Source organism: Tiliqua scincoides, chromosome 1, assembly GCF_035046505.1.
Source record: "Tiliqua scincoides isolate rTilSci1 chromosome 1, rTilSci1.hap2, whole genome shotgun sequence".
In the NCBI taxonomy this organism is placed as follows: Eukaryota; Metazoa; Chordata; class Lepidosauria; order Squamata; family Scincidae; genus Tiliqua; species Tiliqua scincoides.
Window position 1 is genome coordinate 167,138,046 of NC_089821.1, and position 15,134 is coordinate 167,153,179.

The 15,134-nt window shown below is 46.9% G+C and overlaps 1 protein-coding gene across 2 annotated transcripts; it reads left to right on the top strand.

Moving 5' to 3' along the window:
• Window positions 1-1,092: 1,092 nt before the first annotated feature.
• LOC136637198 (protein CLN8-like) lies at window positions 1,093-15,134 on the top strand. Of its 2 annotated transcripts, XR_010793577.1 has the most exons (4): window positions 1,093-1,144; window positions 3,310-3,973; window positions 6,603-6,984; window positions 15,090-15,134. XR_010793577.1 is itself a non-coding variant. In XM_066612384.1 (3 exons), the coding sequence occupies exons 2-3, from the start codon at window positions 3,431-3,433 to the stop codon at window positions 6,924-6,926; spliced, it is 867 nt and encodes a 288-aa protein (XP_066468481.1). In that variant the 5' UTR covers window positions 1,093-1,144; window positions 3,310-3,430; the 3' UTR covers window positions 6,927-10,078. The 2 variants fall into 2 exon arrangements, 1 of the variants encoding a protein (XP_066468481.1); XM_066612384.1 differs by lacking the exon at window positions 15,090-15,134 and having other exon boundaries at window positions 6,603-10,078.

Here is a 15,134-nt window from a genome sequence, read left to right on the forward strand (position 1 = left end):
GGTAGGCTGCCTCTGATTGCCAGATGCAGGGGAGAGCACCAGGACGCTGGTTGTGTCTGCTGTCTTGTGTGCTCCCTGGGGCATTTGGTGGGCTGCTGTGAGATACAAGAAGCTGGACTAGATGGGCCTTTGGCCTGATCCAGCGGGGCTTTTCTTATGTTCTTAGCAGCAGCATCCCCGGGAGCCCTGACTGGAGCCTGCCAAAGGGCTTCTGTCCTCTGGGTACCATGGAGAGTGTGCTCCTGTGCAGGGCCATTTGTGGCCCTTGGAGTCCCCCAATCCAGCCCGCAGAGAGCCTCCAATCTCCAATGAGTCTCTGGACAGTTGGAGACTAATGGAGCCCATGCTTGCCCACAACTCGGGGTTGCGCCCACCAGATGCGAGCTGCGGGCCAAGTTAGAGTAAGGTCTTTTATAGTCTCCCTGTGTTTTCTGCTTTTCCTGGGTTTTATTTTAATCCACCACCACCCCTGCCCCTGAACAACTTATGTCTCCCTGTGTTTCTGGCTTGGTCCACATGTTTTCGCTGTGCAAGAGGTGTGTGGGAAACAGTTCATTGTTCTCATGTGGTTTTACAAGACTGTATTATAGTTTCCATGGGTATTATAAATAAACTCAGTAAAATTGATTCATTCATACAAGTTCCATCTCTAATGTATTCATTTATGTAAATGTATTCAAATTTGAAATGTAAATTAATTCTTTTTTTCCCCTGGCCCCCAACACAGTGTCAGAGAGAGGATGGGGCCCTCCTGCCAAAATGTTTGCCCGCTCCTGCTAGACCAGTAGGGCACCCACTGGTCAGCCTCGCAGCGACAAGGGGCCGGCCCTGGCCTTTCTGCTGCAAGCCTTTGGGGGCGAGTGAGGGCAGCCCTGGAGGGCTTCCAAGGGTTTTGCAGCGAGTGATTCAGTCGCTCCGTGGAGGACGCCCGTGACTCATGTGCGGCTCCTTCTCCACCTCCGCCCCGGGGCAAGGCTTCACACGGAGGCGGAAGAAAGCCAGTCGAGGTCCTGCTGCGCCTGACGCCCCGGCGCTGAGCAGGTCTGGCTTGGAGGATTGGTCGCCTGCCGCTCGGGAGGGGCTTAGCAGGTGACGAGGAGGTCGACAGCGCTGGTGGAGAGGAGCAGGGCGAGGCCCCTCGCTAGTAAGTAGCGCGCAAAGCCTTCGCAGGGGGAGAGCTTGAGAGATCCAGCCCCATTTGGGCATCCCTTCGCACGTGGTGCTGCATTCACTGTAGTGGAGGTGGGGAGAGGAAAGGCAACTGCGGGGGGGGGATTCGCGGTGACTTAGTGAAGATGTGTTGGGATCAGGCCTCCGCCCCGAGGGGTCAGCACCGCCTCCGCAATGAACACGCCCTGGTCTGTGGCGCGAGCCAGGGGAGCGCTCCGGTTGCCTTCCTCGCCGGCCGGCCGCCTCCATCGCCCAAAGATGGAGCTGACCCGACAGGGCGAAAGCGAAAGCGAAAGGCTCGACCGCCTGCAGGGCTGCCAGGCTGGCGCCCAGTCTAAATGGGGGTTTTTCTGGCTGTTTCTGACGAAGAAGCAGCAGAGAAAAGGAGATTAACAGCCCAATCCTATCCACACTTTCCTGGGAGTGAGCCCCATTGACTCTAATGGGGCTTACTTCTGAGTAGATACACCTAGGATTGGGCTGTCAGGCCACGATCTGAATTGTTCACGTGTGGAAATGGGTCACAGCTGTGAGTCTGAGGCATGCACCTGGAATTCAGCTCATGCTCAGGGGCGCACACTGTCACTGATGGAAGAAAGTTGCAAAGTTGCAAAGAAGAAAGTTGCAAAGTATTAATGCAAAGAATTAATTTACATTTCAAATTTGAATAAATTTACATAAATGAATATGTTAGAGATGGTACTTATAGGAATGAATGAAGGTCTTGTAATAGCTCAAGGCCTATAAAAGGCCTTGCACAAAGCAAGGCTAGCCTTCCCTTTGCTGCTGCTGCTGCTGCTGCATCATCACAGACATGAAACAGCAAGCAGTGGAGTGAACCCTCGTCCCACAGCCCACAAGAGAGGTTGAACAGTTGACCTCACACTGAGAGCAATTGTGTTGGGCCAGCAAGTCTCTGGAGGGCCAGAGGCTCATTGGAGACTAGGAGCTCCCTGTGGGCCGGATTGGGAGTCCCCAAGGGCTGCAAGTGGCCCCCAGGCCAGGGTTAGGGCACCCCTGCTCTAGGAGATAGGCTGTGGTGTCAACAGTGGCCCCTTGCTCTGGCAGGCAAGCATAGGGTTAACACCAGGGCCTCAGATTGCAGTGAGTGTGTCTCTCAGCTACAGCCACTTGGAGGCAAAAAGGCCCACAGGGTTAAAAGCAGAACCTGCAGGAAGGAAAAGGGTGTGGGTAGTAGAAGGAAGGAGAGAGAGTGAGCTAAACTAATAGGATTAATGGAACTAATGGACCTGCTGACTGACAGAGAGACAGGTGAATGAACTTCTGAGTATTGCTAGAATGGGGACTGCTGAAACAGAGACTACTAGTGACTGCCATGCCTGAGATCTGCTGAGGACTAAGGTGTTGCTGTGGTGGCTGGAGAAGCTGCTGGCAGGAGAGGGGAGGAAGGAGGACCTCTGCAGGTTGAACAGGCGAGCAACCCTGGTGGTGGGGTCCAGCAGGGCTGCAGTGTGGAACTGCACATTGTTGGGGAACAAAGGGAAGCTAATTAGCTTAAAGTGGGCATAGGTTCTGTAGGTGAAGCTTGGACCAGGAATCTGGCAAAACATGTTGTAAGATACATAATGGTTGGTATCATAATTTCTTAAATTTGCGCATTACCAGTACTGGAACCATACAATCCTGGCTTGTGATGGGTGGTATAGAATTTGGATCCAAACATCAGCAGAACAGTGGGGGAAGAAATCATGGAGATATTGCTTCTGTGGCACTAATAATACAGTATGTGAATTAGTTCTCTATGTCAACATTTCTGAAAATTGGGGCCCTAAGACCCCTTCAGGGGTTCTAAGAGCATACTATAAATGGCCACCATTTGCCCCTTCCTGGTGTGCTCATCTGTGCCTCCTGTCGCCCCTGTTCTCACTCTGGTATGGCTGATATTCAGCCATATATTCATCGGTATTTAGCATTGGGCTTGGTTTTCTGCCACTTGACACATGTAACAGCTCTCTGATGCTCCCCAAGACCATGTAGGGTCCTCAAAACACCTTCAAAAGTGTGAAGGGCTCCAGAGACGGATAGGTTTAACAACCAGTGCTCTGTGCAACTCATTAGAACTACTGTACACGTTGAGTGATCTCTGATGCACAGTCTTCTATAAATCTTCTCTTACAGATAGCAGTGTGTATCTTATCCCTCGGTGTAAGAATAGAAGATCCTTTAACAGAACTGAAACTGTGGGTGAGACTTCTCTGACAGAACTCCTACTCTGTGCTTTGCAAAGTAAACTGAAGAAATGAATCTGGAAAACAATGGAGTGACATCTGGATCCTTTTTTGCCAGGGATTATACTTTGTGGGAGGTTCGGTTGAAACTCGTGGCAGCAGGCTTTTCCATCTACTTGGGAGTATTTCTTCTCTCACATTATCTGATTTCATGGATGAGCAACTCTTATAACTCATTGCAACCAAAGGACAAATTTTTCTTGACACGGACGGTGATGCGAGGTGTCTTTGGTATTCAAGGTTGCATTGGTGGCCTGTGGGCCTTGCTTCTGGATCCCGTGTTTCAGGCTGACAAGGTTTATTCCCAGCAGGACTGGAGCTGGTTCCACTGCTTAATAGCTTCTGGTTTCTTTTTGGTAGAAAATGTAACTCTCATCGTATACAGTCTTGTTTTCAAGACATCTGACTGGATCCTGTTCGTTCATCATATCCTTGCCTTTGGTGGCTATTTTGGTGTCGTAACCAACATAAAGTCTGGACATTACATACCTTTGATGGGTATGATGCTTGACATGTCTACGCCTTTTGCCTGCATATCATGGATGCTTTTGAAGGTGAGAGATTGCAGAGCAAAGGAAAAGTGTCTTTTTAATCTTTTTTTTTGGTTCATAATTATAAAGTATGATTGGTGTACTTAGCAGTTGGTGTGTGTGTGGGGGAAGTGTATCCACTGTATAATGAAACAAAAAGGTACAGAGTGTCCTCTAGCAGGTCCTCAAACAAGTAAAACAAGTGTTGGCATAGGTGGTCCTTTTGTCATGGTAATATTCCATCCTGTGCTGCCTATGGTTTGCAATAAGTTTGTAGACAGATAGTGAAGTTGGCTTGTGGGCCATTCCCTGTGCTTCAGTGGAGTGAGGGAGTATTCTTTTGTCTATAAGTTACCCAAAAAAGACCATCACAAAATTTGGTTCCACTCTAAAACCACCTCTGTAAGTACATTAATTTAAAAACGAGAGGTGATTTATCTAGTTTCAAGTATTGTGTGATACACCTAGAGCAGCCATTTTCAACCACTGAGCTGTGGCACACTGGTGTGCCACAAGTGGTCCACAGGTGTGCCACAGGAATTTGGGAGAATGTCATTTATTAGTAGGGCCAACGGGGATGTGAGCCCGCCTCTGGCAGCATGGTGTGCCTTGTCAATTGCCAAAAACCTGATGGTGTGCCTTGACAATTTTCGTGCCTTGTCAGTGTGCCATGAGATGAAAAAGGTTGACGCTCACTCACCTAGAACTTAGCAAAATATCCTGTCTTTTGTTTTCTATTTTAGTAAGTCAGATACAAAGTACTGCTTTAAACTGTATTTCAGATATGAAATAAAAATTTGTGGAGGGAACTTTCACACTATATTATAGATTTTGGTAAATATTTGTGTGTTTCCAAAATAGAATATTAAATGCAGGCGTTCCCCCATATTCAGTGTTTGTAAATTCAATTATCCATGTATATGCCCCCCCCCCCACATTACAGTACCTTTCTTTGTCTTTTGTTAATACTTGAAGCATGAGAGTTTCTTGCTTCTGTTGGCTCTCCTGCACTCTAGAGCAGGGGTCTCCAAACCCCGGCCCGTGGCATGCCTCTATTTGGCCCACAGCCAGCCTCTTGTTCCCTGAGAGCCTCTGGCTCACTCAACTGAACACAACTGGAGCTGTGCTCTGGTTGTGTCTGGAGGGTGTTCTGAGAGCCAGAGAGGTTGAATGAATGAGCCCATTTAGTCACTCATCTAAGTTCCATCTCTAATTTATTTATTTAAATTTTATATTTTTTTTTCTAGCCCTCAACACTGCACCAGATATTTGATGTGGCCCTCTGCTCAAAAAGTTTGGAGACCCCTGCTCTAGAGGAAGCCTAACCAAACATTGATGGGAAGCAGGAACCGTCCTGCTTCCTGTTAAAGTTCAGTTAGTCTCCTCCTTATAGTGCACAGGCTGGTTACCTGCATGTCATGTTCTTAGGTTAAGCAAGAATGTTCCTTTGTTAAGCAAGTGCTGCTGGAATGGAATTCCCATGGATACAGGGGGTACCTGTATGTTTATTCAGGAGTGCTTTCCACTAATGCTGGGATAACTTTTATGCTTGTAATTGTACGTGGCTTTATTTATAGCTTTAGAAGGCCATGAAATTAAGACATAGGGCGCAATCCTAACTCTTGCCATAAAGTACGTTTGTGCCTCCTTGGGAGTTGGCTGGGCTGGTGCAGGGATGCATCCAGCCTCTGCGCCTACTTGGGGAGAGAAGGTTGTGTCAGCTGAGCTTGGCCGATGCAGGGGTCTGGGGAGAGTAGGGAGGAGGCAGACAGGAGTGAGGCATTCTGGGTCGGGGAGAAGGCGGGCAGAGGGTGGTCCCGGGGTGGGTGGGGACCCAGCTGTTATGCTGGATCCCAAGCAGTGCGGAGCTGCAAGCTGCTCTGTTCTCCTTGAACTTATGTCATCTCCTGAGGTGGCGCAAGTCTGATGAGACCCATTGGGGCCATGGTGGCTTGCCTGGGGGTAAGGGGAAAAGTTTCCCCTTGCCTCTGGCTGAGCCACTTCTGGCCCCGGTCTTATGCTAGATATAGCTCAGACCTCCTGGTGTGCCTTTTCCAGCGCAAGATAGGATTGTGCTGATAGGGAATATTGAGTTGTTTAAAATACCATTTCATAGGAACAACAGCATTTGTAACTTACATGCAAGGTGCTTTGGACAATCATGACGTGATCCTTACAAAAGTCCTATAAAGTTAGCAACTCTTAGCCTCAATCCCCAGTACCAAGTATATTACTTACTAACCTCACAGGGCTATTGTAAGAATCATGGTTATCCAAAGCGCCTCACATGTGCTTCCACAAACTTCCATATAAATTATAAATGCTGGTAGTAGTAGTATTAAACAGTGTTTAAATACATCAATTGAGATGGCCTGGCTTACCTAAGGCCACCTACTGAATTCATAGCAAAATCACCACTTGAACTGGATGGAACCTAATTTGCAGCTCTAGCTTGAGGAGTTACACTTGGTTGAACCCTCCCTGACATACGTCAACAACAAATTATTTTTGAACTGGATGAAGGCAATTTGGTCTCATCTAGTATCATTGCAAGTGTCAAAGTGTTGTCATATGTATGTGTTTCATATTAATCCATGGAAACAAACACACTACATTTGTATTAAGTCTAACTTCTTGTTTGCTTCTTTCACAGGTTGGCAGGGCTAACACATTATTTTGGAAGGCGAGCCAATGGGTGGTGATACACATATTTCACTGCCGCATGATCATTATTTACCACGTGTGGTGGGTGTTGATTTCCAATTGGAATGCTATGCTGGAAAATCTGGGACTCTTACATTTTGTTGTTGTATTCACAGGGTTAAGCATTCTCACTGTAATCCTTAACCCTTACTGGATGTACAAAGTTACTCAACGGCTTTTCTGTCGTGATGAGTGGAACTTGACCAACACAAAAATGAAAGATGACTCATCCAAAACACTAAATGAAGAAACACTCCAGAAGAAAGAGCTGTGATGCTGAAGTTGAGTATCTCTGAGCAGCAGGAAAATTGGATCAGAAGAATGTAGTTCAGGTAGACAGCTAAGATAACAAAGTTTCAGTCTGTATGTTACAAGAATGTAAAAACATATTTATTACTAGTTAGTGGATGTCTTATTTGTCTGTTAATGGGATATGCATTCTGCTGGCAATAGTGTCAGGATCCAGGTGGAAATGTCTGGGTCTGGTGCGCCTCCCCAACACAGAGTCTCTTGGACACACCCAAGATCAAAGCACTGACTGATTCTACCAGACGCTCCAGCCTTCCCAGCATCAAGATCACAAGCAGTTATCAGGGTGCTGACTGCGACACTGACCACTCCCTGGTGTGCAGCTGAGTGAAAATGCGAACAAAGCGACTGTATCACGTGAAAAAGGAAGACCTTGCATTGATACCAGCAAGAACTGGGATCAGGGAAAAGTGGAGGAATTTGCACGAGCGCTTGAGGAATCTCTTCCAGGCCCGGCTGACGCAAACGCATCCAACAGATGGGAACATTTCAAGAATGCTGTTTACAACACCACCTTGTCCATACTCGGCAAGAAGACCAACAAGATGGCAGATTGATTTGAAGCCCACTCTGAGGAGTTGACACCAGTCATTGAGGAAAAGAGAAGAGCTCAAGCAGCATACAAGGCCTGTCCCAGTGAGCGCAACCTGCAGGTCCTCCGAGCTGCTCGCAGCAAAGTCCAGCAGATTGCCAGGAGATGTACTAATGACTAATGGCTCCAGCTTTGTTCCCAGATACAGATAGCAGCTGACACAGGCAACATCAAGGGGATGTATGATGGTATCAAGCAGGCCCTAGGTCCAACACAGAAGAAAATTGCCCCTCTGAAGTCTGCCACAGGCAAGGTCATCCAGGACTGGGTGCAGCACTACTCTGAGCTGTATTCCAGAGAAAATGTAGTAACCGAAGAAGCACTGAACAACATAGAGTGCCTGCCTGTGCTGGAGGAGCTTGACAGTGAACCAACCCTAGAAGAACTTAACTGGACTCCCTTGCCTCTGGCAAGGCACTTGGGAAAGACAGCATCCTGCTGAAGTCCTAAAGTGCTGCAAAGAGCTCATTGCCACTGAGCTGCATGAAATCCTCTGTGTCTGCTGGAGAGAAGGTGGAGTACCTCATGACATGAGGGATGCAAACATCATCACGCGGTACAAGAACAAAGATGATGGGTGACTGCAATAACTACCATGGCATCTCTCTCCTTAGTGTTGTAGGAAAGTTGTTTGCCTGAGTTGCACTAAGGAGGCTCCAGGTACTTGCAGAGAGCGTCTATCCAGAATCGCAGTGCGGATTCCGAGCCAACAGGTCCACCACTGATATGATATTCTCCCTTAGACAACTGCAGGAGAAATGCAGGGAACAATGACAGCCACTCTTTATAGCCTTCATAGATCTCACAAAGGCTTGCGACCTGGTCAGCAGGGATGACCTCTTCAAGATTCTCCCCAAGATCAGATGTCCACCCAGGCTCCTCAGCATCATCATGCCTTTCCAAGAGGACATGAAGGGCACTGTAGTCTTTGATGGCTCAATATCAGACCCCTTTGACATCTGAAGTGGAGTGAAGCAGGGCTGTGTTCTTGCACCAACCTGGTTTGGAATTTTCTTCACTGTCCTGCTGAAGCATGCCTTTGGAACTGCACCAGAAGGCATCTATCTCCGAACCAGATCAGATGGAAAGCTCTTGAACCTCTCCAGATTGATAGTAAAGTCCAGCTGAAATGTCTGTGTGACTTCCTCTTTGCCGACGATGCAGCTGTCACTGCCCACTCTGTCAAAGATCTCCAGCAGCTCATGAATTGTTTTAGCAAGGACTACCAAGTCTTTGGACTGACAATCAGTCTGAAGAAAACACAGGTCATGGGTCAGGATGTGAATTCACCTCCTTGCCTTGCAATCTCTGTGCATGAGCTGAAGGTTGTCCATGACTTTGTATACCTTGGCTCAACGATTTCCGACACTCTTTCTCTCAATACCGAGCTAAGCAAATGCATCAGCAAAGCAGCTACCATGTTTTCCAGACTCACAAAGAGAGTATGGTCCAACAAGAAGCTGACAGTACATACCAAGATCCAGGTCTACAGAGCTTGTGACTTGAGTACACTTCTGTACTGCAGTGAGTCATGGACACTTCGCACATGACAGGAGAATGCTTTCCACATGCACTACCTCCGACGCATCCTTGGTATCACCCGGCAGGACAAAGTTCCAAACAACATAGTCCTGGAATGAGCTGGAATCCCTAGCATGTATACACTGCTGAAACAGACACCTGCATTGGCTTGGTCATGTCGTGAGAATGGGCGATGTTTGGATCCCAAAGGATCTCCTCTATGGAGAACTTGTGCAAGGAAAGCACCCTACAGGTAGACCACAGCTGCGTTATAAGGATATCTGCAAGAGGGATCTGAAGGCCTTAGGAATGGACCTCAACAGATGGGAAATCTTGGCTTCTGAGCATCCTGCTTGGAGGCAAGCTGTGCAGCATGGCCTCTCCCAGTTTGAAGAGACACTTGGCCAACAGACTGAGGCAAAGAGGCAAAGAAGGAAGGCCCATAGCCAGGGAGACAGACCAGGGACAGACTACACTTGCTCCCAGCGTGGAAGGGATTGTCACTCCCGAATTGAACTTTTCAGCCATACTAGATGCTGTTCCAGAGCCACCATTCAGAGTGCGATACCATAGTCTTCTGAGACTGAAGGTTGCCAACTTCCAAGGTGCGCATTGTGTGACATTGTTGTGCTCCCCAGTGCAGCTGGTGAGTGCAACAAGGCCACCAGTGCAGCAGTGCAGACACTGTCCACTAGTTCCAAGTAAAGCAGCTTGAGAGGATGTTCCTGGTAAACTAGGACCTGCATTAAAGGTTTTGCTACTTGGAAGAGAGTTCATTACAACTTCATAGCCTGTTAAGGTTATTAGCATTTTGAGAGTGTGAAGCAGTCTGCAAACACTTCTGTCTGAATACTGTGGGCTGGTTTCAAGTGGTTGCAGAAGACTGATTAAAAGATCTAGTCTTCATGTGGAATGTTGTAGAACACTGACACCTAATGTCAGTTGTGAGGTATAATCAACCTACTTGAACAAAAAGAATATAAAATCAAACCATCAGCACACTATGAATGTTGCAATAAGTATATATGGTTTGTTGGTTTCTAAAACGCTGTATCCTAAGAACTTCTACAAAGGGGAAGAAGTTCCTTTGTTGCAAGCAGGAAAAGAAGAATATTTTCCCCTCCCTGCAGGCCTCTAAAGGTCCTTGGGAATTGAGGGTTCTGTAAATGGATGGACTTCATAGGATGCAACCCATGGTAAACAATATTGGGTAAGGAAGAATATGTCCCATCTGGTGTTTTGCATATGAAAGGTGCACCAAATTCCCCTCCCCTAATCCCACCTGGCTTAATAGTATAAAGAGCCTCTACAAATTGGATGCTTGGGGGGGGGGGGAGCAGAAGAGAAGGTGGAAGAGAGCACTGAGCTAATCTTCCCATCCACTGTTTTGTGTCCCTGCTCTCTTTTCTACTCCCTTATTCTGAAGAGGAACAAATATTTGCATTGATGCTGGGGCACATAAAATGGAGGTGACCCACTGCTGGATTTTCTGGAGGAAGACTATTCTTGGGACAGGCTGATAATCCACTGCTTGTGGCAGCTGCCCCATTTCAAATAATAATGAGATTGGCATTGGACAGTTTCTTCTCCCACTAGTCCTTCCCTGTAACGCCTTCCTCCCATTTTCTATTTGCATTTTCTACTGCCCAGGTTCTAGAGCAGTGATTTCCTTGTGAGATCACATCCAGATCCTGGGCTAGAGGAAAAGCAACTGGTGGTGGGAAGCAATGGCATAGCTAACCAAGTTGCTGCACAGTGCAAAAAAAAATTCTGTAGCCCCCCCTCCCGGCAATAACATCAAATTTAATTAATTACATTGGGTCTTTTTATTTGTTAAAGTGAGTGAGAAATGTTGGCTAATATTTTAAAATAGCTTGTTGAAAGTACTTATTGCACTTTTACAGCGCAATCTCTTCATGTCTACTCAAAAGTAAGTCCCATTGTGTTCAATGGGGCTCACTCCCTGGTAAGTGAAGTAAGGTAGTATTGCAGCCTTACACAGTTTGAGATGTGCAGGAGGGGACTGGAGACAATCATAAGAGCCAGCAGCTGACCTTTAGGAAGTGGAATTGAGGAATTATGTGAATAAATGATGAGGCCAAACCACCTGCTGCTCCGTGCTCCTGCTGCAACTTGCCTCCCAGGTTGCTGTGCCTTGCTTGCTACCCTCTTCAGGCTCCTGCACATGCGCAGATAACCGCTCACAGTCAGCGAAACTCAGAGCCCAATCCTCTGCATGTCTACTTGGCAGCAAGCCCAGTCTAGTCAATGGGGCTTACTCCCAGGAAAGTGGGGAGAGGATTGCTGCCTTGGAGCCCAATCCTCTGCCTGTCTACTTGGAAGCAAGTCCATTATAGTCAATGGGGCTTACTCCCAGGATAGTGTGGATAGGGTTGCAGCCTCAGAGCCCAATCTCCTGCATGTCTACTCAGGAGCAAGCCCTACTGGCTTAGATTGTGGAGACAACTGGGCTGCTGCAGCCTTGCCCGGAGGAGAGAGGAGGATAAGGGGGCAGGCAAGTAGAGAGAGGACTGTGAATAGAGAGTAGAGAGAGTAGAGTCTGCAAGTAGAGAGAGGAGAGTAGGTGGCGCAGGGCAGGGGAGTGGTGAGCAACTGGTCCTGCTGCACAAGGGGAACCCCCTCCTCAGACCAGGCTGGGCTCCACAAGGGTCTCTGGGGGCTATGCCTGCCTATCGGGGGCTCCATCTCTCTCTCTCTCTCTCTCTCTCTCTCTCTCACACACACACACACACACACACACACACACACACACACACACACACCCAGTGTCCTGACCAGCATCCAACAGCCCCCCCACCAACACCCTTCTTCCTCCCTCTCTAAACACAAACAAGCACTGACGCGTTCTGCTCCACTCCCCACGCGCCTCTCTTGCCAATTAAGCCAAATAGGGCTTCGGGCTCAGCATGTTGAGCAGGACAGGTGGAGGAAATCACTTCGGAGGGAGTGAGGGCTGGCAGGTGCATGAAAGGAAGACTCCAAGGAGGTCTGTGCCCATTGCCAGCATCTCAGCTGTGGGAGGGGGAGAGGACCAGCTCCTCATGCCTGCCACAACCTGTGGTTCTTGATCTCTGCCGGAAGCAATGAGCTAGACTACCTTCCATTTTGGCTGCAGGGAGGGGCAACATGCAGTTTTGCCCTTCTCCGTGACTGTTGCCCCTCCACCCACTGGAGTGCCTGGCACTGGCAGGGCTGCTGGCAGCAGCCCAATTGTTGTGCACAGGTGCTGTTGCCTGCAAGTTGTTGCCCCCTCAGCCACGTTGTTGCCCCCACCCAACCTGTAGCCTGGTGCACGTGCTGCCCCCTGCACCCCCCTAGCTATGCTACTGGTGGGAAGTGGGACCAAGCAGGGGACATCTGGGCTCTCTTCCTCCTGCTCAAAACTTTGTGCTCCTCTGTGCATGCTTTGCATAGGAAAGCCATGGCTGGCATTTTATTTTGAGCATTTCTGCCTAATGTTGCATATATACAACAGGGATCAAATGTGTACCCCCTGTGAATTGGGCAGAAATGGGTTAAAGCTGATTTATAGACTTCATATTCAGTGCCTGGGCTCTGTGAGCTTTCAAATGCCATAGCATTGGTACTGGTGGATTGAACAGTTCCCTACTAATTGGCAGGACCATCTAGCTAATGTGGTTGAGAGTTTCATGCACAAATCTTGGCACCCTTGAGCTTTATTATGTGTTTGATCTTTGTGCCATATATTTTGCCAAAATGCCATATATTTTAATGGGGGCAAAAGTTGTTTGTAAAATTTTCAAAAAACAGAAGAAAAAAAAAGTCTGGGCTATGTTCTTGCTCATTTCAGTTGATTTAATTAATATTGAAATAAAATAAACTGGGCAAACAAGTAGGCCAGAATGTAAAACAGAAAATATTTTTCTGATCTGTCTTAAACCCTTACAGGTTGTTCTTCTTCAGGTGGACAGGATAGGGCTGGGCTAATTGTTTTGTGGTCTACTCTCCTCCGCTTTTATTCTATAATCTTCATGTCCCACTAATATGGACAGCTAAGTACATGCTCAAGAACTCTGAATATAGGCTTCTGCTAACTGGGCAAGGAGGCACAATTTAAAAGGGTGGGCCTCTTATATTTATCAGAGGAAAAACAACTGTCCTTATTTTGCTATGAATGCGTTTTTATCTTGTTTAATTTTTTAAAAATTTGTTGTAAGCCTCCTTGAGTCCCTTCATGGAGAAAGGCAGGGTATAAATGTTTCTCAAACTGTGGGTCGGGACCCACTAGGTGGGTCACGAGCCAATTTCAGGTGGGTCCCCATTCATTTCAATATTTTATTTTTCATATATTAGACTTGATGCTAACATGGGATGTGACTGTGTTTGGGGAAATGTTACAGACCTGTACTTTAAACAAGCTATGTATATTCTTTTAACAATGATGGTCAATGGGACTTACTCCTGGGTAAGTGTGGATAGGATTGCAGCTTAGGATTTTAAAATTTTTTCCTGCTTACTGATGTCACTTCCGGTCATGACATCACTTCCGGCGAGTCCTGACAGATTCTCATTCTAAAAAGTGGGTCCTGATGCTAAAAGTTTGAGAACCACTGAAGTAAATAATGGCACACCATCCCAGTGCAAGAGTCTGTTGCTGGCGTTTCTTTTTAGATTGTGAACCTTTTGGAGGCAGAGTACTATCTTGTTGAAAAGCAGTATATAAATACTGTTAATAATAATAATAATAATAATATCCTCCTTAATATGCATTTGCGATTTGCACTACCCTATGTACTTTTTGATTAAAAGTGTTATATGCACATTAGTTATGCATTCACTATTATTAATAATCTGTGTGAAGCAATTGAAAGTAAACTCAAAGGGCGCAAACTTACCTGGTACTTGGGCTGACGCAAGTCTCTTACGCCAGCCCAGGAGTGTCACAAAAGTGCCGTAAAGCACTTTTGCGCCACTGTTTGTGGAGATTGGTCGGTGCATGGATGTGCGCTGGTTTCCTGGTGCTGCCTTAGGCCCCGGGGAGAGAGTGAGTTGCATCGGCCAACCTTGGCCAATGCAGGGGCCTGGAGAGGGCGGGGAGGAGGCAGGAGGAAGGCGTTTCGGGGCAGGAGGAGGGCAGGTGGTGGGCAGGCTGGAAGCAAGAGGCGGGGCCAGGACCTGGCGGTTATGCCAGATCCTGACTCCGTTCCCAGGCAGCCTGAGTCAGTCCTGGGCTGCTCGGATTTGTGCCACCTTGTAAAGTGGCAAAGATCCAAATAGACCCGTTGGGGCTGCTGCAGAGCAACATGGGGTAAGGGGAAACACTTGCAATCAGTTCCAAACTTGTGCTGGATACAGCACAGGCCCACTGGCCTGCCTGCTTCCAGCGCAATTTAGGATTAAGCTCTTACTTAAATGCACAAATATCAAGTTAGAACACTCTGTCTTATATAATTAGTGGAAAATGATGCTAACTACTATAATTGTAATATCTAAGGATCTTAAATAGTTATTCATTCAGCGAATATTATTTTGAGAACTTTTTTTGGATACAACCTTCATATTAAGGGGATGACCAAAAACCCAGCCATACAGAAACCCCGTTTTTGGTCACTGAAGCGTCATTTAGGCACATGGCATGACCTTGTACTGTATAATACAGTCCTTTTGAGAAGGGATTATTAGTTAACTTTATACTACAGCAAACATTGACATTTGTAGATAATTCAAAAGAAGCTATCTATTCCGTGGAAGTTATTGGCAAGACAGTGAAAACTTGTGCCCTTATGGTAGCCAAAAGATTTATAATGAAGCATTGGAAAGATAAGTGCACCCCGCTATTCTTCAGTGGAGTTAGGTCCCTTTAGCTTTATCAGCATTTGAACCTATAGAAGACAATTCTGTATGGATATATATTTGAACTTTTGAAAGCCTTTTTAGAGATTTATTCACAGATGGTTATTAATCTACAAAATAAATTTTGTAATTTGTATTTCATGCATACTATGTATGTTTGCTGCTTTTCATTTTCCTCAGTTCTGTTGCTGCTGTTACTGTTCTGGAAGAGGCTGGAGCACAGGG